This window comes from Pristiophorus japonicus, chromosome 16, assembly GCF_044704955.1.
Source record: "Pristiophorus japonicus isolate sPriJap1 chromosome 16, sPriJap1.hap1, whole genome shotgun sequence".
Classification (NCBI taxonomy): domain Eukaryota; kingdom Metazoa; phylum Chordata; class Chondrichthyes; family Pristiophoridae; genus Pristiophorus; species Pristiophorus japonicus.
The window spans coordinates 87,094,719-87,118,063 of NC_091992.1; the positions used below are offsets into that span (position 1 = coordinate 87,094,719).

The 23,345-nt window shown below is 45.9% G+C and overlaps 1 protein-coding gene across 1 annotated transcript in view; it reads left to right on the plus strand.

Annotated features, from left to right (window-relative positions):
- LOC139226633 (myosin-16) overlaps positions 1-23,345 on the plus strand; it is a 326,697-nt gene that overhangs the window by 185,314 nt on the left and 118,038 nt on the right. Inside the window, exon 6 of the mRNA XM_070857530.1 lies at positions 20,847-20,903. Coding sequence (XP_070713631.1) covers positions 20,847-20,903 — 57 coding nt within the window. The remainder of the gene's footprint in view (positions 1-20,846; positions 20,904-23,345) is intronic.

The following is a 23,345-nucleotide window of genomic DNA, read 5'->3' on the forward strand; positions in this document are numbered from 1 at the left end:
CCTCCTCTACTGTTTCCCCATAGTCCTGTAAATGTTTGCTTTTTAAGTATTTATCCAATTCCCCTTTGAAAGTTACTGTTGAATCTGCTTCCACAATCCTTTCACGCAGTGCATTCAACTACTTCAAGTGAAATATAAATTGTGAGAGATGTAAAACAGGCTGCTGCCTCGCTATCGCCCACTTTATACTATCATACAAAGTCAAGACCTACCCCAGTTAATTCAGTATAACTCATTCCCAAGTCCTTTCCATTGAAAAAGATCCCAAAACACAACAAGCAGCAACACATCAGAACCCAGAGTTCACGGAGACAGTCAGGAGTTGATGGGGGATGGGGGGGGGGCGCACAGAAGTGAGTGGTCACAGGGTTAAAACAGAAAATCTACCCATTGTCTTTAAGGGCAGCCAATTGATATAATGATCAGATATTTCTCATGACTCTCACCAACCCCAGCCCCAGTTTGAAGGCTTGTTTCAACCCACCATTGTGTCTTCAAGAGCAAACACTAATCAATGACATTCCTAATAAAAGATTTCTTTTTAACTCAAGAAAAACACATTCACTGCACAGTTTTTAAAAAAAAATGCAGAGGGAGGTGTGATTTACACCTTTGGGGTTTAGTCTTAATGCAGAGGGTATTTTCTTACTTGTAATTTGAGATTGTTCTTGACCTACATTCTCAGTTTGATGTTGTTGTACCTAACATGCCTCAGGGGAGCTGGCATGGGAGATTAAACAGTGTTGTTTCACTCGATGCCGGAGTGTGTAATGTTTTAGCTGCGGTAGCACTCTCACCTCTGGAAATCAGACGGTTGTTGATTCAAGACCTGCTCCAGAAACTTGAGCACAATCTAGGCTGACACCCCAGTGCAGCACTGAGAGAATGCTGCAAGGTCGGAGGTGCCTCTTGGGTTGGCGTAAAAAAATTCGATGACACCATTTTGAGGAAGAACAGGGGGTTTCCCCCTGGTGTCCTGGCCAATATTTATCCTTCAATGAGCATCATTAAAAATAGATTATCCGGTGATTAACACATTGCTATTTGTGGGACCTTGCTGTGTGCAAATTGGCTGCCGCATTTCAGTGATTGCAGTGCAGGCAGATACAGCAGGAGTGGCAAGAGTTCGTAGAGGGATGTGATCAGGGCCCAGGAAAGGCACGAGTTCGGGTCCCAGATGAGGCAAGGGCCCAGAGGCAGCACGGGCCAGCCCACACTGCGATATGTGTGCCCACTAGCTCCGTGCAGCAGAGTTGGTCTCCAATCGTCCTGGTTAACCCTTGCCACTGGACCAAGACCTAGCTCTGTCAAGTCTGTGTGGTGGCTGGTGTACAACGGCCACCATGCATTAAAAAAATCCACACGCAGGCATCTTCCACCCTTCAACACGTAGTTCGGGATCTGGAATGTCCGGTCCTTCATTGAAACACCTGTGAACTCATCCTTTTTTGTTTCGAGGGACTACACTTGCAAAAATCCTTCAATGGCTCTAAAGTGCTTAGGGGTGTCCTGAGGTCATGAAAGGCGCTATATAAATGCAAGCTCGTTCTTTCTTTTATTCTTTGGAATGGAAAATCGGCAGGACGTTTAACAGGCCACCTTTGTTAAGCCCCACTTAAAGTTAAAAGTCCGCCCCCCCACTTTCTTTTCCTTTTACAGATGTAGAACTCCACTGTGTATTTCCATCATTTTTTGTTTTGTTTCAGCAGTCCAGCATTTGCAGTTTTTCCTTTACATTTCCATTCTTTCTGTCAAGTTTGTTTTCACCATCACTGCAATTTACTCTTTCCTTCCATTTTAATCGCTTTTACTTTCCTTTTTTTTCCCTTTTCACTTCAGAATGACTCTTTGGACAGAGGCCTGTGGAGATGGCTATTTTGATGGATTTGGTGTTTGTTTGATCATTGTGCGCACTTTAAGTTTTATCACCATGCCTGGGAGAACTCTGACTGCAGACAAGTAGATTGCTCTGCTGGTTAAAGAAGTGATTATCTATTCACTGCAAACCAGAGGAATTTTAGTTTTAGTTCCAAACCCTAGTTTCTCTGAAGTACAGAGTTCCCCAAATAATACACGAGCCTCAGGATTGCAACAAAGTCTTTATATAAAAGAAAACTTCAGAAGATTTGTGGTCCAATAGTAGTTTATATTCAATAGTTTAAGCATCAAATGAACTTAAAATAGCTATTTTCATTAATTGCGACATTTCAATACGGTTCAATTTAGCAACAAAGCTATATTTTGAGGGATCAGTGAGCTGCTGAAATGCTACATTGAAAGTTGACAAGATGGTCTCTGGTTAATAGTTTTCAAAGATTAACAAGTGAACAGTGGCACAGCAGGTTGTGTTTAACTTGTAATGGTTGCCTTTAATGTGTTTTCACACCAGCTGCATTTATAATGACCTAGAAATCCCTGTCCTCTGCTTCCCACGGGCGCTCGACAGACAATGGTAAAAAAGCTGTTCCTGCTGCACCCACCAGCGATCCCGGTCCTGAGGCCTCCTCTTCCTGCGCATCGTAGCGCGTGCACGTCGGGATGTCCCTATGCTGGAGCTGGAGTCACATGGCACTGGGCAGCCAATCAAGTACAGTATTTTCTCATTCATAATAAAGGGGATTCCGTATGTAGGAGTTCTCATTATTATGATTGAGAAACAGCCCCACCCCAACATCAAAACACCAATAAAAATAGAAAAAAATACACTACATATTTCAGCTTAATTTAAATTAAAGTTAATAAATGTCTTATAAAAAAATATATTTTTTTGATTTTTTTTTTAGTTATTTAATTATGGTTTGAAATAAACTTACCTTTTAGGTGGGCAGGGTTTTTAAAATTAAAATGTGTTTTTTAATTTTATTTTACTATGTATTTGTATGGTTTAAAACTCGTGCCTGTAAAAGTAGGCTCATCCTCATCATAGGCGGTCCCTCAAAACGAGGATGACTTGCTTCCACACCAAATAAAAGGATGAGTTCACAGGTGTTTTGAATGAAGAACCCGAACTATATCCTCAAGGGTGGAAGATGCCTGTGCTTGGATTTTTTTAACGTGTGGTGGCCGTTGCACACCAGCCACCACACGGGCTTAACAGAGCTCGGTCTTGGTCCAGTGGCAAGGATTACCCAAAACAACTGGAGACCTGCTCTGCTGCACGGACCTAGTGCGCACACATATCGTAGTGTGGGCTGGCCCATGCTGCCCCTGGATCTCTGGCCCTGAACTCACGCCTCCCCTGCGCCCCGGTCACATCCCTACACAGTCTCTCGCCGCTCCTGCTGCATCTGCCCATGCTCCAATCACCGACTTGGACCTTGCTGGCATCACTCTTCGCTGCCGTCGCCCTCCTGCACCAGCCCGTGCTGTACCTTGTAGCGGCATGCCTCCACGCTGCTCCCTGGGTCGCACGCCACTCCTTTTATGGCCCCGCCCTGCCGCTGATGGTTTCCCGCAGGTCGGGGCCTCCACACTGCTCCATGGGCTGCACGCCGCTCTTTATGCAGGTACAGCAAGTAATACAGCAAGTAGTCTATGCGACTGCTTTTATCAGGTGCAAGAGTTTTTAGGACATCCGTTGGGCAAGATATGGGTAAGTACCGCAATCTTGCTCATGCAAATATCCTGTTTGCTCAGATGCGTTGGATCTGTCAAGCCAGAGCTTGACAGGTCGTAAAAGCCGGTTTTCAGCGCGTGCGCATTGTGCGCCGAAAACCGGCTTTTGCTGAGCCTTCCTTGGTCCGTACACACGCCGTGGGAGGCTGAGATTTCTAGGCCAACACATTCCATGCCCATCCATCAACAACAACTTGCATTTATGTAGCACCTTTAACATAGTCAAACGTCCCAAGGTGCTTCAAAGGAGTGTTATCAAATTTGGCCCCGAGCTACATATTTGGACCGGTGAACTTAAAGGTTTTAAGCAGCATCTCAACGAAGGAGAGGGAGGTTTAGGGGCATAATTCCAGAGCTTGGGGCTCAGGTAGCCGGAGGCACGGCCACTAATGCTGGGGTGATTAAAACCGGGTATACGTAAGAGGCCAGAATTGGAGTAGCGCAGATATCTTGGAGGGCTGGAGGAGATTTCAGAGCGAGAGGGGACAAAACCATGGAGGGATTTTAAAATGCATGTGATTACTGATAGGTGATTGACTGAAAGTGCTCCTGTATGTAGTTTCCAGAAGACACAAAGTAGTCACTGGGGAAAATTGAAGAAAGTCCATGAGCAGCCATATCAACAGCTCTAAACAAATGGACAATTGCATCACTTACTACACTAAAAGTGATATAGGCGTGGAAATTCCGACATCCCGGGCCCGTACGAAGTTTCTACGGACCCGGGAAGGCATCAGAAAAGCCGTTTTTCAGCACGCAATGCGCATGCGCTGAAAACCGGCTTTTCCGATCTGGGAGCTTGACAGATGGTAGCCAGATCGGGAGCGAGGACGTTTGTACGGGCAAGATTGGGCTATTTACTCATATCTTGCCCAGCTAATGTCCTCAAAAATCTTGCACCTGAAAAAGCATAGCCTACTTTTACAGGCGCAAGTGTTTTAAAACACACAAACAATTGTAAAATTAAACTATAAACACATAGTTTATTGTTTAAAAATCCTCCCCACTATGGTAAGTTTATTTTTAACCATAATTTTTAAAACTTTTTTAAAAATCAGGAAAATATTTTATTTTTATAAGGCATAATAACTTTAATTTCAATTAATTATAAATATGTGTGGTCTGTTTATTATTTTTTATTATTTTGTGTGATTGCTTTTGTTCCCATTAATAGCACTGAGAACTCATAGTTACGCGAGTCTCAGTGCTATTAATGGGAACCTGGGAATGATCTATCTGATTGGCTGAGCAGTCACATGTGACTGCATCTTCTGCATCGGGACCCTCTGGGCAGGAGTGCACTTCGCAACGCGGGAGGAGAAGGCCTCCCCATCGGAAATCAGGGCGCCTCCTAGACCACCAGGTAAATTCATTAAAAATATCCAGTGAGGAGGCAATTGACCCCCAATTTCTGGGCCAAAGTGTTCCTTTGGCTCATCTCGCGTCCAAACCAAACAACAAAAGAATACTCTCATGAAGACACTGGCCCTTCAAAGATCCAGAATGATTCAGTGCTCCCGGGCACACAATCTCACAAGGAGCACTGGTTGGAGAATGTGAGCCCTGTCTCCAACCCATTCCCCACTCAGATCACAAACATCCACTAGGGATGCAGGATTGTGGAATCATCATTATATGTAAGATCTATTTTCTTTCAAATGAGAAAACTCTGTTCCACTGCAATCCCAAACTCTACAAAACCAACCCATCTGTTGGATAACTAAATCTTTAAAATGTATATACAGTTCTTTTATATATACAAGTTCTCACTTTGACCACAAGTCAATTGTCCATGAATTAGTCTCCCACAAAGTTCCACCCAGCGCTCTGTGTCTTTAATCCTTTGCTCCTATCACCATGGCATTGCTCCTCTCATTCTTCCCTCCGTGTCTCCCCTTCTGGCTTCCGAGCCTTGCTTTGTTGAGAACTGCTTCATGTTTCATGTAGCCAAGCATTTGGTGTCAGAATCTTGCTTGTGAATGTCACCACAGTGACCGTTGGCTGCAATTAAACAGCAGGACACTTCTCTGACTGGAGAGATTATGCTTTGGCAGTCTTTGCCTTTGTTGTGGTATCTGAGTAGCTCTTTGATTGCTCAGAATACCCTCTCCCAGTTTTATTGCCAGCTTGAACAGTACATTCACCGAAAATAGATATTTTAAACTTCATTAAATGCTTAGCGTATTAAAGCCTGAATTTAAATAGGACATCGGTACCATTGGATAACAGATTTTATGAGGTTTTTTTAAGTATATATAGGGCTAGATTTTCCTATCATTTTCGGCGGGTTCTCACTGACTTTCTCGGTGGTACAGCTGTTTTTCCGCCTGGCAAAAGTTTCCCCCTTAGTTTTTTAATGGTATCGCCCACATCTGAACATGCCCGCCGGGACCAAAATGTTGTTCATAAATTAAGGCATTGTAATGTATTTGCTTCATAGGTTCTTTGCTTAAGAATTCAGAGCAGCACATTGTGATTAAGAACTATTTGGTTTATTAACAAAGGTTTAACAATCACACTACACATTACCAGTTCATCCACCAGGCTCACAGCCACCTGCCTCATCATGGATCCCCTGAATCCAACTGGCTGGGGTTTTATTGAGTGTTGTAAACATCACATGACTGACTAAGCCACTCACAATGCAACAGTTCTGCAAACCTATAAGCATACTCACAGGTACATAGATTACAGATGTTGAGGGTAATTTTTGCCTTGCTGCGTTCGTGTAAAAAAAAAAAAAGGTGAGAGCAAATCGGCAGCCCATTCTAAATCTGTCCCCATTCTTATTTCTACTGACTTTATTTTCCATTAATGATAAAGTTCATATTTTCTTGTGTTGAAACATGAGTGTTGTATATAAATTATAATAGGATACTAGAATCAGCCCTCGATGGGGCCCGGTCATCATTATTTTGCTGTACCAGGGCTGAACATTTGCGAGTAAGTTAACCCTTTGTTTTTTCATTTCTGCATTGACCAACCACAAAACTGCTCAAAAGGCTTGAGAGAACAGAGAATGTGGGGGCTGAGGGAGAGAGAATAATGATGTTCTCCCAGTGTGTGTATTGCAAGAAAAATATAGCTTTTGAAAAATGGGTTGACTAATGTCTTTTTATAACGGGACCAAATTTCTTACCTTCACAGAGTGCCATGTTGGGTGCACTCCTGGTAACATAACTAACAAGGAAGTGCCTCTTTCATCCCAGAGGGGCTCCTTTGTCTAAAATGGAGACTTTGATTTTGAAGTTGCTTGGGATCAATCTGAATCTGCCTCCTGAAAGAAAACACATGATTGACCAGGTATTTTCCCAGGGGCAGATGATTCTGAATTGACTCGCAGACAGATTGCAGTGCTCGCCTCATTTGCAGCCAGTAAAGTCTTTCCAGGTTATTAGGGGCTCCTCTCTGTCAGTGGTTTTAATGGAGCAGCAAAGGGAAGTGATCTGGCAGATCCCTGTGGAAATTTGATTTTTTTTTTCAAGGTCTGTGATTTATGTCCATCAAATGTCTCTCTGTGGCCTGCTGAACTGGGCTGTACCCATTGCCTAAGTATCACCAAAAGAAAATGAGCCTATTTTACAAACTTCTCTCTTTATTTTGAACCACCACAATTTTAAAATTCTCATCCTTGTTTTCAAATCCCACCGTGGTCTCAACCCTCCTGATCTCTGTCACCTCTCCCAGCCCTACAACCCTCCCAAATCTCTGCGCTCCTCCAATTCTGGCCTCTCCCACATCCCTGATTGTAATTGCTCCACCATTGGCGGCCGTGCTTTCAGCTGGCTGGGCCCAAAGCCCTGGAATCCCCTCCCAAAACCTCTCCGCCTCTCTATCTTGCTCTCCTGCTTTCCAATGATCCGTAAAACCTACCTCTTTGACCAAGCTTTTGGTCACCTGTCCTAATATGTCACTATGTTGCTTGGTGTCAAATTATGTTTGATAATGCTCCAGGGAAGTGCCTTGAGAAGTTTTATTGTGTTACAGGTGCTATGTAACTGCAGAACAGGAAGTATTCCCTACCCACCCGCCATTAAATAAACAAACATTTATTACCTTATCATTAGAGCTCAAAATGCAAATGAATAAAATACTCATTCTCCATCCACTGAGCGGAGATATGTGTGAGGGAATCCACACAATTCACAGACCACACCCAACGGCTAAACATCGAGCGGTACCTCTGTATCTCCAGCTGGATCTTGATTAAACCATTTGCTGTTGCTGCCTCAACAGTTTGCAGTGACTTGCTGGGGAGGAATTACAGACAGCAACACAGAGCACAGGTGTCCATGCTTTAAGCACTCTACTTAAAGCAAAGGAATGTCCCTGTTCGAAAAGATAAGCGCCGCAGGCTAAGCTAGTCAGAACTACAATACTGGCGAAAGACCCCAAAAGACGAGGAGAAGCTGGAGCAAAGTTCTCTGTGAGTCTGAGGTTTTCCGTTCAAATCAGTTATTCAGTTATCTATAAAGTTGTTTGTACAATATTGCACTTTGAGTAAAAGAATGGTTGTGATTTTCCACTACTGGGCTGCAGTATGAAGGGCCTTATTCAAGAAATTCTTTGCTGGAGGGATACTCTTTCTAAAAGGCCATGGATCATATCACCTTCTTCTTAGGATCGAGGATGACTTGCTTCCATACCAGAAAGGGATGAGTTCACAGGTGTTTCATTGAAGGACCTGACATTCCAGGTCCCGAACTACATATTGAAAGGTGGAAGATGCCTGTGCGTGGATTTTTTTAACGTGTGGTGACCGTTGCACACCAGCCACCACACGGGCTCGACAGAGCTAGGTCTTGGTCCAAGAATTAACCAAGATGGCTGGAGACCAGCTCTGCTGCACAGACCTAGTGCACACACATATCGCAGTGTGGGCTGGTCCGTGCTGTCCCTGGGCCCTCGACTCTTCTGGGTCCCGAACTCACGCCTTTCCTGGGCCTCGATCACATCGCTCCACAATCTCTCACCGCTCCTTCGCCCTGACCTCGCCGCTCCTGCTGTACCTGCCCACGCTTCAATCAGCAACTGTAATATATATAGCTCCATCTGTGGACTTCTGTGGCACTGCAGCCAGTGCTCTGTACAAATAAAGAGGGAACAGGTCACCTAACTAGAGTTCCAGAGTGTTCTGCCATCTAAACATAAGAACATAAGAACATAAGAATTAGGAACAGGAGTAGGCCATCCAGCCCCTCGAGCCTGCTCCGCCATTCAATAAGATCATGGCTGATCTGGCCGTGGACTCAGCTCCACTTACCCACCCTCTCCCCGTAACCCTTAATTCCCTTATTAGTTAAAAATCTATCTACCTGTGATTTGAATACATTCAATGAGCTAGCCTCAACTGCTTCCTTGGGCAGAGAATTCCACAGATTCACAACCCTCTGGGAGAAGAAATTCCTTCTCAACTCGGTTTTAAATTGGCTCCTCCGTATTTTGAGGCTGTGCCCCCTAGTTCTAGTCTCCCCTACCAGTGGAAACAACCTCTCTGCCTCTATCCTGTCTAACCCCTTCATGATTTTAAATGTTTCTATAAGATCACCCCTCATCCTTCTGAACTCCAACGAGTAAAGACCCAGTCTACTCAATCTATCATCATAAGGTAACCCCCTCATTTCTCGAATCAGCTGAGTGAATCGTCTCTGTACCCCTTCCAAAGCTAGTATATCCTTCCTTAAGTAAGGTGACCAAAACTGCACGCAGTACTCTAGGTGCGGCCTTACCAATACCCTATACAGTTGCAGCAGGACCTCCCTGCTTTTGTACTCCATCCCTCTCGCAATGAAGGCCAACATTCCATTCGCCTTCCTGATTACCTGCTGCACCTGCAAACTAACCTTTTGGGATTCATGCACAAGGACCCCCAGGTCCCTCTGCACCTCAGCATGTTGTAATTTCTCCCCATTCAAATAATATTCCCTTTTACTGTTTTTTTCCCCAAGGTGGATGACCTCACACTTTCCGACATTGTATTCCATCTGCCAAACCTTAGCCCATTCGTTTAACCTATCCAAATCTCCTTGTAGCCTCTCTGAGTCCTTTACACAACCCGCTTTCCCACTAATCTTAGTGTCATCTGCAAATTTTGTTGCACTACACTCCGTCCCCTCTTCCAGGTCATCAATGTATATTGTAAACAGTTGTGGTCCCAGCACCGATCCCTGTGGCACACCACTAACCACCGATTTCCAACCCAAAAAGGACCCATTTATCCCGACTCTCTGCTTTCTGTTCGCCAGCCAATTCTCTATCCATGCTAAAACATTTCCTCTGACGCCGCGTACTTCTATCTTCTGCAGTAACCTTTTGTGTGGTACCTTATCGAATGCCTTTTGGAAATCTAAATACACCACATCCATCGGTACACCTCTATCCACCATGCTCGTTATATCCTCAAAGAATTCCAGTAAGTTAGTTAAACATGATTTCCCTTTCATGAATCCATGCTGTGTCTGCTTGATTGCACTATTCCTATCTAGATGTCCTGCTATTTCTTCCTTAATGATAGTTTCAAGCATTTTCCCCACTACAGATGTTAAACTAACCAGCCTATAGTTACCTGCCTTTTGCCTGCCCCCTTTTTTTAAACAGAGGCGTTACATTAGCTGCTTTCCAATCCGCTGGTACCTCCCCAGAATCCAGAGAATTTTGGTAGATTATAACGAATGCATCTGCTATAACTTCCGCCATCTCTTTTAATACCCTGGGATGCATTTCATCAGGACCAGTGGACTTGTCTACCTTGAGTCCCATTAGCCTGTCCAGCACTATCCCCCTAGTGATAGTGATTGTCTCAAGGTCCTCTCTTCCCACATTCCTGTGGCCTGCAATTTTTGGCATGGTTTTTGTGTCTTCCACTGTGAAGACCGAAGTAAAATAATTGTTTAAGGTCTCAGCCATTTCCACATTTCCCATTATTAAATCCCCCTTCTCATCTTCTAAGGGACCAACATTTACTTTAGTCACTCTTTTCCGTTTTATATATCTGTAAAAGCTTTTACTATCTGTTTTTATGTTTTGCGCAAGTTTACCTTCGTAATCTATCCTCCCTTTCTTTATTGCTTTTTTAGTCATTCTTTGCTGTTGCTTAAAATTTACCCAATCCTCTAGTTTCCCACTAACCTTGGCCACCTTATACGCATTGGTCTTTGATTTGATACTCTCCTTTATTTCCTTGGTTATCCACGGCTGGTTATCCCTTCTCTTGCCGCCCTTCTTTTTCACTGGAATATATTTTTGTTGCGCACTATGAAAGAGCTCCTTAAAAGTCCTCCATTGTTCCTCAATTGTGCCACCGTTTAGTCTTTGTTTCCAATCTACTTTAGCCAACTCTGTCCTCATCCCACTGTAGTCCCCTTTGTTTAAGCATAGTACGCTCGTTTCTGACACAACTTCCTCACCCTCAATCTGTATTACAACTTCAACCATACTGTGATCACTCATTCCGAGAGGATCTTTTACTAGGAGATCGTTTATTTTTCCTGTCTCATTACACAGGACCAGATCTAAGATGGCTTGCTCCCTTGTAGGTTCTGTAACATACTGTTCTAAGAAACAATCCCGTATGCATTCTATGAATTCCTCCTCCAGGCTACCCCGTGCGATTTGATTTGACCAATCGATATGTAGGTTAAAATCCCCCATGACTACTGCCTTTCCTTTTTCACATGCCTCCATTATTCCCTTGATTATTGCCCGCCCCACCTTGAAGTTATTATTTGGGGGCCTATAAACTACGCCGACCAGTGACTTTTTCCCCTTACTATCTCAAATCTCCACCCACTATGGGCCCAAGTTTCCACATGATTCGCGCCTGATTTTTAGGAGCAACTGGTGGAGAACGGACTATTTTAGAAATTGCAATTCTCCACTTTTTTTCTGCAGTTCTAGTCAGGTAGAACAGTTCTACTTTGGAACAGAATTTTTTCTTCAAAAGGGGGCGTGTCCGGCCACTGACGCCTGATTTGAAAGTTTCCACAGTGAAAATGTACTCCAAACTAAAGTAGAATGGAGCCAGTGAAGATTTTTGTAGAACTGAAAAAACCTGTTCTACACATTAAAAAATCAGGCGCAGGTTACAAATTAGGCGTCCAGAACGAGGTGGGGGGGGGAGGGGGGGGAAGGGAAGTCATTAAATTCGACACTAAATCCTTATTTATACTTCTACAAATATTATACAAATAAATCCAACCTGAATAAACATTTATAAGCCAAGAAAAGATTAAATAAACCATCTTCCTACCTGTGTGAAAGTGCTTCAGCCAGGGAGAATTCTGCAGCCGTTTGTGCCGCTGAGCGGGAGGGGGAGAGAGAGGGGGAGGGGGGGTGAAGAGGGGGGGTGGGAGAGAGAGAGAGAGAGAGAGAGAGAGAGAGAGGGGGAGGGAAGGGAGAGAGAGAGAGAGGGGGAGGGAAGGGAGAGAGAGAGAGAGAGGGGGGGAGGGAGAGAGAGAGAGAGAGGGGGGGAGGGAGAGAGGGGGGGGGGAGAGGGAGAGAGGGGTGGAGGGAGGGAGAGAGAGGGGGGGGAGGGAGAGAGAGAGAGAGAGAGAGAGCGGGGGGGGGTCGGGTCGGGGAACAGGAGCGCGGGTCGGGTCAGTCGGGCGGGGGGGAGAGCGGGTCTCGGGGCGGGGGGGAGCGGGTGTCGGGGGTCGGGGCGGGGGGAGCGGGTGTCGAGTCGGGTTGGGGGGGGGAGCGGGTGTCGGGTCGGGGGGGCGGAGCGGGTGTCGGGTCGGGGGGGGAGCGGGTGTCTGGTCGGTGGGGGGAGCGGGTCTCAGGTCGGGGCGGGGGGTGGGGGAGCGGGTGTCGGGTCGGGGAGGGGGGGGAGAGCGGGTGTCGGGTCGGGTCGGGGGGGGCGAGCGGGTGTCGGGTCGGGGGTGGGAGCGGGTGTTGGGTCGGGGACGGGGAGCGGGTGTCGGGGCGGGGTGGGGGGGGAGCGAGGGTCGGGGCGGGGGGGGGGCGAGGAGAGCGAGTGTCGGGTCTGGTCGGGCAGGGAGCAGGAGCTAGCCGTGGGAGGAGCCTCATTCACGCAGCCCCAGTGAGGCCAGGGCTAGGGGCTGCATGCTTCAGGCCCCTCCCACACAGTTCGGCGCTTGGAGCTACTGCACTTGCGTGCCGACTGTAGCACGCATGTGCAGAGGTCCCAGCACTGTTTTCAGCGCCGGGACCTGGCTTCGCCCCCCCCACAGCTCGTGCTGGCTGCGCCGAGTGCCACAGGACCTGTAAGTAGGTGGAGAATACCGAGGATTTTTTTCGGCGCGAAAAACGGGCGCCCAGTTCGGAGGGGCGCCCGTTTTTTTTCTTGTAGAAACTTGGGCCCAATGATTCAACATTTTGTTCATTGGAGCCAATATCATCCCTCACAACTGCCCTGATATCATCCTTTATTAACAGAGCTACCCCACCTCCTTTCCCTTCTTGTCTATCTTTCTGAATCGTCAGATACTCCTGTATGTTTAATTCCCAGTCTTGGCCATCCTGCAACCATGTTTCTGTAATGGCCACCAAATCATACCCATTTGTAATGATTTGTGCCGTCAACTCATTTACTTTATTTCGAATGCTGCGTGCATTTAGGTAGAGTGTTTTCATCCTAGTTTTTAAACCATGATTTTTAGTTTTGACCTCTCCTGCAGCTCCTTTATATTCAGTGGCCCTTTTTGTTTCTTGCCTTGGGTTTCTCTGCCCTCCACTTTTACTCATCTCCTTTCTGTCTTTTGCTTTAGTCTCCTTTTTGCTTCCCTCTGTCTCCCTGCATTGGTTCACATCCCCCTACCATATTAGTTTAACTCCTCCCCAACAGCACTAGCAAACACTCCCCCTAGGACATTGGTTCCGGTACTGCCCAGGTGCAGACCGTCCGGTTTGTACTGGTCCCACCTCCCCCAGAACCTGTTCCAATGCCCCAGGAATTTGAATCCCTCCCTGCTGCACCACTGCTCAAGCCACGTTATTCATCTGTGCTCTCCTGCGATTCCTACTCTGACTAGCACGTGGCACTGGTAGCAATCCCGAGATTACTACTTTTGAGGTCCTACTTTTTAATTTAGCTCCGAGCAACTTAAATTCGTTTCGTAGGACCTCATCCCTTTTTTTACCTATGTCGTTGGTACCAATGTGCACCACGACAACTGGCTGTTCTCCCTCCCTTTTTAGAATGTCCTGAGATATCCTTGACCCTTGCACCAGGGAGGCAACATACCATTCTGGAGTCTCGGTTGCAGCCGCAGAAACGCCTATCTATTCCCCTTACGATTGAATCCCCTATCACTATCGCTCTCCCACTCTTTTTCCTGTCCTCCTGTGCAACAGAGCCAGCCATGGTGCCATGAACTTGGCTGCTGCTGCCCTCCCCTGATGAATCATCCCCCTCAACAGCACTCAAAGCAGTGTATCTGTTTTGCAGGGGGATGACCACAGGGGACCCCTGCCTTACATTCCTTGCACTGCTTTTCTTGCTGGTCTTCCATTCCCTAGCTGGCTGTGGACCCTTCTCCTGTGGTAAGACCAACTCGCTACACGTGCTACTCATGTCAATCTCAGCATCGTGGATGCTCCAGAGTGAATCCACCCTCTTAAGGCCGTGTGTGTGTTTGTGAGTTGTACTGAAGATATAACAGCGACTTTGATTTGGGTGTGTGTCTGTCTGTGTGTGTGTCTGTCTGTCTGTCTATCTGTGTGTGTCTGTCTATCTGTGTGTGTGTCTCGGTGTGACTGTCTATCTGTGTGTATATCTGATGTGTGTGTCCATGCACATGCATAAACCTATGTCTGCATATTAAAGGGTTAAGATTCAGCACAACATCTTCCAAAGAACATCAAGATAAAATATTTTTTTAATGTCTGTTGGGGCTGTTGTACTGCAGTTTCTGTATTTGAATAATGCAGTTTTCGAATCACATCTGTACACAAGTGCAATGCACCTGTGACTTGAAGTTGCAATTTGAAATCGGTGCAGATATTGTGAAGCCCTGTTGACAATGCAGACTCCCATTGTTTGGGCTTCACACCAAAAACTGTATAACTCCAATCAGGGTGATGCTGCCTTTCCAAATGCTGTTGTTGTAAAATGATTGAACAGCTCAGCATTTAACTTTTAAAGAAATGCTCCTGAGATTCCAGCATCAGGAATAGAACTCTCACTAAACATTTGCGGGGCTGGCGTTTGAGGACAGGACAGCGCATGCTGTGATGCAGGTGCCAGTGCCAGGCTGGTATCTGCAGTTTCTGGCTTCTGCTTTGACTTGTTCTTGTTCAATATGGTAAACAAGTGCTCTTAAAGTCAAGAGTTCACCTGTTGCTTTGAGCATCATAAGCTTGGACCACTCAGGATGGGTTTACTCTGAATCTGTCTCAGGTGCTTTTACATGACAGGATTGTACCCGATGGCATTTGGAGAATGAAGGGCAGAGGTTAAGAGAATTTCCTTTATGCAAAGGGTTGTGGCAGCACGGAATGCTTTGCCACAGAATGGTTGAGGTAGAGCCCACTGCATCTTTTGCAGGTCTATCGGAGGGAGCGAGGCAGTAGGAATAGTTTTGGATCACTCGAGCTAATAGCCAGCACAGACATGATGGGCCAAATGGCTGCCTTCTGTGCTGTAAACTCTTGTTCTGTGATTCTGTGGCTGCTGCTTATTTTGTATGGTTAGTAGCAAAGCAAATCAAATATTAATATCTATGTCAGATATCCAGGCCAAAGCTTCCGGTGTAACAGCATGGATATCTTGAAAGCTGCCTGTGAATTTCTTCTGAGGTCAGTGCTCGATGAAGGGCCTTGGTGAGACGACACCTGGAGTACTGTGCACAGATTTGGTCGTCTTATCTAAAGAAGGATATATACTTGCCTTGGAGGCGGTGCAACGAGATTGATTCCTGGGATGAGAGTGCTGTCTTATGATGAGAGATTGCGTAGAATGGGCCTATACTCTCTGGAGTTTCGAAGACTGAGAGGGGATCTCATTGAAACATACAAGATTCTGAAGGGGATTGACAGGATAGATGCTGAGAGGTTGTTTGCCCTGGCAAGAGAGTCATGAACTAGGGGTCACAGTCTCAGGATAAGGGGTAGGCCATTTAAGATCGAGTTAAGGAGGAATTGCTTCACTCAGAGGGTTGTGAATCTTTGAAATTCTCTGTTCCAGTGGGCTGTGGATGCTGAGACTCTGAATATATTCAAGGCTGAGATAGATGGATTTTTAGATTCTAAGGGAATCAAGGGATATGGAGATCGAGCGAGAAAGTAGTGTTGAGGATGATGGTCAGTCATGATCTTATTGAATGGAGCAGGCTCAAGGGGCTGTACGGCCTACTCCTGCTCCTAATTCTTTTATTCTTTTGTTCTTATTCTTCTGATGTGCCCCAAGGACTGATTAGGAGTTCCACAGTCACATGATGGGGATGCTTTAATGTTCCACCTGTGGAGAAGGTGGCAGCATCTACCATGACCAGTTCTGAGGCGGTTGATGGTTGTCCACTGTTTGCGAGGAAGCTTTGATCCTTCATGTTGTACTGTGGAGTCCTCCTATAAGGAATCCATTCACAGTTCTTCCAAGCATTTCGCCATTGGTCATCAAGGCTGAGGGGAGATTGCTGAAGGGCTTCAGCAACGGTCCAAAATGGCCACCTAGATTCTTCAGCGAATGCCTTGTTCTCTATGCATAGTAGAAATTATGCATCGCAGCAGCAAGTTATTATGCCTGCCTCCTGCCCTTTAAGCAGTTTCCAATGACTCACTCACCTTTCGATTCTTTAGATCTGGAAAACATGACAAACTTTAAAATATAAGTGCACGAGCAACAGCAGGTGGAGTCTACGTAGTGTGGCCAGGCATAAAGTTTATTTTTGGCACCACTTTTCTCCACTTTCTCCCAGTAAATTGTAAGGAGGAGCCACATTGACAGTAAATCCAGTTAAACTCCTCGAAAGGTGGGCAGAGCAGGAACGAAAGGCAGGAGGGATGACCGCAGCTCATCCCTCATGAGTCAGAAGGTTGTGGGTTCAAGTCCCACTCCAGGGACTTGAGCACATAAATCTAGGTTGGCACTCCAGCGCAGTGCTGAGGGAGTACTGCACTGTCAGAGGTGCCGTCTTTCGGATGAAACATTAAACCGAGGTCCCGTTTGCTCTCTCAGGTGGACGTAAAAGATCCCATGGCACTATTTCAAAGAAGATCAGGGGAATTATCCCCGGTGACCTGGTCATTATTTATCCCTCAATCAACATAACAAAAAACAGTTATTATCTGGTCATTATCACATTGCTGTGTGTGGGAGCTTGCTGTGCTCAAATTGGCTGCCGCGCTTCCCACATCACAAGAGAGACTACACTCCAAAAGTACTTCATTGGCTGTAAAGCGCTTTGAGACATCCGGTGGTCGTGAAAGGCGTTATGTAAACGCAAGTCTTTTTTTATATGTAGCGCCTTTCACGACCATCGGATGTCTCAAAGCGCTTTACAGCCCAGGAAGTACTTTTTGGAGTGCAGTCACTGTTGTAATGTCGGAAATGTAATGTAATGTCAATCCATACTGTCCCCTTTCCCATTCGTGAAACTGAAGGACCGACAACTGCGGCCTGTAACTGCTCAAAATTACATCAAAACACACATCTGAGGGGAAACAAGGAACAAAATCCATTTCCATCGATTTAACTATCACAAAGTGAAGTTGGAATAAAGTTACCAATACAGGAGATATTTTTAATGTTAATAAACAATGAAAATCTGACCAATTATTCACCACAGGCTTAATTTTAATGTGCATACAGTATCTGAATCGACACAGGGAAACATGGATGTGTGTTACTTTCTGCAGCATCGCTCCTCACGCAATGCACGTCTGCCATTAAATGCACAGAAGGCATGTAATTGTATTGTATGGGGAGAAAGGGGAGACCTGCAAGTACCTACAGCACAAATCTCACCAGATGACATCCGAGACCATGAGAGCAAACTTCCATTGGCTTACAGCTGTTATCCCGAGCATGAGATGAAATTTCCACATCTCCATGGCACTCGGCTTTAGCTCGACATCCTGTGGAGTTCAGGCAGTGGTTTTATTTAGCTTTGGGTACTTTTGCTGACACAGGCTATCATGGAAGATCAGCGTAGAATGATATCCACATTGACTGACGAATAAATCTTTGCACAATTCTCAAAACCGAATCAATGCTCGACTACCAGCAAATAATACAGATGACACAACTGTCAGAGGTTAATGGATTATAACAAGATGCATCAAGGGGATGTCAAATTCTAATCCACCTTTTTTTTTCTGTCACTTTAAAGCCAGGTCTCATCAGCTCATATCTTGAATTCAGTGCGAGGGGGCTGGGTAGACAGCTCCCCTCAGGATCCCACGGCTTATTGTTTCATACGTGGCGTTTAGAAAGTAAAATTCCAAACTGTACCCCGATAGCCTCGTGGGTAAAAGCATCACCTGATTACTGCTCAGCCATCAGACCAGTCTGTGGTAAATTAGCTCATTTTGGTGGGAGGTGGGTGGCTCCAATTCACCTCAGTACCCCTGCAGTAAAGGAGGACATTCCAGTCATCTCCCCGCTTCTGCTGCAATCTGTCAGCCTCTGCTGCAAGATACAAGTGTGCGCACCTCAGGTGAGGATAGGGTTGAGCTCAGCTGTGAAGCCCCCACAGTTAAATAGTCCTTCGCTATTCACTTGTCAAGGGCTCATCCATGAAGAATGGCTATTGGGGAGCGGAACAAAAAAGTCTGCTGGGACCGGTGGAAGGGACATCAGCTTGGGCCAGCACCTTCGGAGGAGAAGGGGTAAAAATGATAAAGAAAGCTTGAATGGATATTGGAATGACACAGCTGCATTCCTGCATTCCACCAAAGGTTAAATTTCGAGTACTCAGCTTATTCCATCCGTATTGGTGAATCCAGTTGATAAAGGCTTCTGTGAAAGAGGGGTGAATCCTATTGGTTGTGAAACAGAGTCCTCGTAAACTTGCACAGTTTGAGAGCTTTTAAAAGAGACGAGCATTTTTAATGAGGGGGTGGAGGTGCTGAACTACTTCAGCCTTTTAAGAGTAGATATGCGAACCCTGACAGTGTCAATACATCAACGTACTGCTTGGTCAAGTTTTGTTTAGTCTGCCTGTTGCGTCCATGTGTTTGCACTGTCTGGATGCTGCGATAATGGCTTTGGAGCTGACTGCTGAAGCACTGAAATGGGACGTGAGTTATTCCTTCAAAACTGCATGTATCACGACGGCTTTAACTAACGATGCAGGCAGAAGCCTCTCTCGAACTTGCTCACGGATAACATTGTCTTTACTTTTACTGGGTAAATCAGAAGTGACCGCCTGGGATTTGTGGTAAATGGAGGTCTTTCAGGTGAATGTACCAGAGGGATTTTGTAAGACATTTTCACAGTACATGAATGCAGCTGATGAAGGAAGGACCTGGTGAACTACACCTCATGGTGTAAACAAGCTGGGGCCCCTTATTCACACGGCATTGCAGATGCTTGAAAATGCAGCTCCCTGATTAGTTGAGGCAAACAGCATGGATACATTTAAGGGGAAGCTAGATATATACATGAGGGAGAAAGGAATAGCAGAATAGATTGATAGGATGAGATGAAGTAAGGTGGGAGGGGGCTCGTGTGGAACATAAACACCGACATAGACCTGCTGGGCCCAATGGCCTGTTTCTGTGCTGTAAATTCGATGTAATGATTCTGCTGTGGGTTTAAGGGTGCTGGCTTTAGTAATGTAATTGCAGGGAGCTGGGTCCCATACATTTGTTGTCGTTGTGGGGTGGGCGGGTGGCGGGATAGAGGGGAGGAGCAGGGAGGCAGGGCATGGGGGGGGAGGGGGAGCTACTCATGGAAATAGAGCGATGCGCGAATGTAAAAGCGTCTTTAGAATTTATGTGACATATTGCCTCGTCGCATTAAGCTAGTCTTAAGATAATGAGTTAACTGACTTTTATTAAGGTGTAGCTTATATTTAATGTTTTTTCTATTCCAGTGGTGTACATGCACAGTTTAAAAACTGTGAGAACCTCCAGAACGAAAGATTATTTGACGTCGCCCTCCTTGCAATCTGGCAGAGTAACCCCCTTCAGAGATCTGGGATTTTTATTAGTTTACTTAGCCCTGCTTTTAAAAGGCTCATCCATCAGTGATCTTCGAGAATGTATATTTTCTTTTCCCCATAAGATGGTTTTTGAAATATATCTGTCACTTAAGGGCAGTGACAACCAATTAGTCTTTTGTTTAAGCGTTAATGGTTTCCCAGTCGGATCCTGTAGACCGTACTCTGGTGAAAGCTGACCACTGCTGCGTGGCTGCACCCCCTCCAGTTCATGTTTCCCCTTGCCAGTTTGGGCAGTGCTCCATGGACATCAGTTGTACTTTGGTGCCTCATCGAAGTCGGCGTTGTTCATGCTTGAGCCTCAACAGCAAGTGTGGACGGGCAATTCAACCAGGGGCAGCCATAGCTGAGGCTGATCCTGTCCTCATCCCAGATTCACATTTGTATTTCCAGCAGAGATCATGGTCAGGAGCAGGAACAGTGAATGGTATTGCTCTCCCTAACCCATGAGCACTGGGGCTAATTGTATCACTCCTATCACTGTCCCAGCATGGACCAGTCATTAGATTATGGGCCTTTCCTGGTGTGTATGGCTCAGGAACTCAATGGAAAGCCTGTTGAATCGTCCACTGGTGGTGCCTTCCATCGGTGGTGGGGGGGGTGGGGGGGTTGTTGTGGTCTAAGAGCTTCTTTGTAGACAGGACCCCTGTAATGGCTCTGATCGGGCTGGATCCCAGGGAGTATCACAACATTATCGTAACTTACCCTCCTCCTCCCAAAAACACCCGTGTGTTGTTCATGGTGTGTGTACACAGCCACGATAACAACCTGTGACAGCGTTGTACAGTGATTTAACAGAATATAATCCATCATCTTTTTTGATGTGACATAACAGAAGATGTGACATATGAATGTGTTGACTTTTATTTATGGGGATTTGAACTGTTTACCGATGCAAGAAGCACAACCAGGGCTAAATAATCAAGGAGAAAATATCACAGATACTTCTAGTCGTTGGAGCAGGAGGCAAGGGAAGAGCGGGCCAAAACACTTGCCAAAACATCAGAAAATATCTTTCGCCCGTCCCCCCCCCATCCCCCCCCCCCCCCCCGCCCTCCCCTCTCATCTCCACATTGTTGCACCCACGATTTATCTCGCCCTTTTATTTTCCAGGCCCGTGTTGAGGAACTAGAAGAGGAGCTGGAGGCAGAGCGAAACATGAGAGCCAAGGTATGTGATGACATGGACAGCAATGGAAGTACGAAGGGTAAATGATCTGTAAGTTGACTTTTTTTTAAGCGGGTGACAGTGGATTTTCACTGACCTCCAAAACAAACTTCCACCAATGACTTGCATAGAGCAATAGAATCTATTCTTGGATATTAAGCGAATCAAAGGATATAGGAATTGTGCAGGAAAGTGGAGTTGAGGTAGAAGATCAGCCATGATCTTATTGAATGACGGAGCAGGCTTGATGGGCTGAATAGCCTATTCCTGCTCCTATTCCTTATGTTCTTATGTTTTTATGTTCTGCAATAGAACCTATATCACATAAACAAAAATTCTTGGTGCCATGCCACATTAAAAGATCCTTCCCTAATTGCTCACTGATGAATGGAGCTGTTTGGTACAGTACTGGGTCATACCAAGCAGGAAGATCCCAGGTCCATCATCAGTTTACCCCAATCAGCAGCTCTCAGCACGAGCGATGGTAGGGACAGTACAATTAGCCTCGGGCGCGGGAGAGAGGAAATCCGCCCACTATTCATGTTATTGGAGGTTTGAGGAAGATAGGAACCGCAGTAGGCAATTCATCCCTTCGCAACTGTTTTGGCATTTAATGCGATGGTACACAATCAGAAATGGCCTGATGTCCTTCACGGTCATGTAGCTTCTGGCCAATGGCCATCTAGGCTCACATATAAAGAATGGCCCCTTGGATTAAGTATTAGAACTGTTGGCTCGAGTAGAAAGGTACCCAACATGAAAGAACAAAAAACTTGCATTTATATAGCGCCTTTCATGACCATCAGATGTCTCAAAGCGCTTTACAACCAATGAAGTACTTTTTTGGAGTGTAGTCACTGTTGTAATGTGGGAAACGCAGCAGCCAATTTGCTCACAACAAGCTCCCACAAACAGCAATGTGATAATGACCAGATAGTCTCTTTTAGTGATGTTGATTGAGGGATAAATATTGGGCCCAGGACACCAGGGATAACTCTGCTGCTCTTCGAAATAGTGCCATGGGATCTTTTACGTCCACCTGAGAGGGCAACTGTGGACAGCTTCACCGCTCAGCCTGATCCTGTCCTTGCCCAATATCCACTCACGAACACATTCAATCAGGCCTCAATGGTGATCAGGAGTGAGAACCGTGGACCAAATATACTGGGTCCAGTTATAGACAAACTCAGAATTTGCTGGGCTGTGTGACTGAGTTGCACATTGGTCAATATTTTTACCAATGACACCATTGAGGAAGCATGAAATAAACGTTGCTGTATCAACACATTGCTCAGTCTAATGAAACTCCTGGCTCTTCCGTGGGCTGGTGGGCAATTAGTAATAATGCAGTACCCATATTATAATGGGAATGGTATTATTGATTGCACCGTGAACAGTTCTTGAATAGGATGCAATAAATACTTCATTAAAGTCATTAGGAAAGTCTTAAACCTCATAAAGGTGAATCGGTTCGTCACTTCCCATGAATTTGTAACAATTTAATCCACAGTATTCACTGGTATTGAAGTCTCAGCGATGGCTCAGTGGTTGCAATCTGAGTCAGAAAGTCGTGGGTTCAAGTCTCACTCCAAGGGCCTGAACATGTAATTCAAGCTGACATTTCAGTACAGTGCTGAACAATGTTCCATTTAAGCTGCGAGGCCACGGGACGCTAAGGGATCTCGTGCAGCCGGATTGTTGGCTTTTCAATGCAAAAACCGGTCATCATCATCATCATCATCATCATAGGCAGTCCCTCGAAATCAAGAAAGACTTGCTCCCACTCTAAATGTGAGTCCTTAGTGGCTGAACAGTCCAATACGAGAACCACAGTCCCTGTCACAGGTGGGACAGACAGTTGTTGAGGGAAGGGGTGGGTGGGACTGGTTTGCCGCACGCTCCTTCCGCTGCCTGCGCTTGATTTCTGTATGCTCTCGGCGACGAGACTCGAGGTGCTCAGCGCCCTCCCGGATGCACTTCCTCCACTTAGGGCGATCTTTGGCCAGGGACTCTCAGGTGTCGGTGGGGATGTTGCACTTTGAGGGTGTCCTTGTAACTTTTCCTCCGCCCACCTTGGGCTCGCTTGCTGTGTAGGAGTTCCGAGTAGAGCGCTTGCTTTGGGAGTCTTGTGTCAGGCATGCGAACAACATGGCCCACCCAGCAGAGCTGGTCGAGTGTGGTCAGTGCTTCGATGCTGGGGATGTTGGCCTGGTCGAGGACGCTAACATTGGTGCATCTGTCCTCCCAGGGGATTTGCAGGATCTTACGGTGACATCGTTGGTGGTATTTCTCCAGTGCATGTGCGGTATCTTGAATTAGGGTTGCCTGGCAGCAAAAAAAAATTACAGGGAACATTGATATCAATGGAGTGCTGCACTGTTGACTGTGCTGTCTTTCGGATGAGACGTTAAACTGAGTTTTTTCTGCCCTCTCTGGTGGATGTAA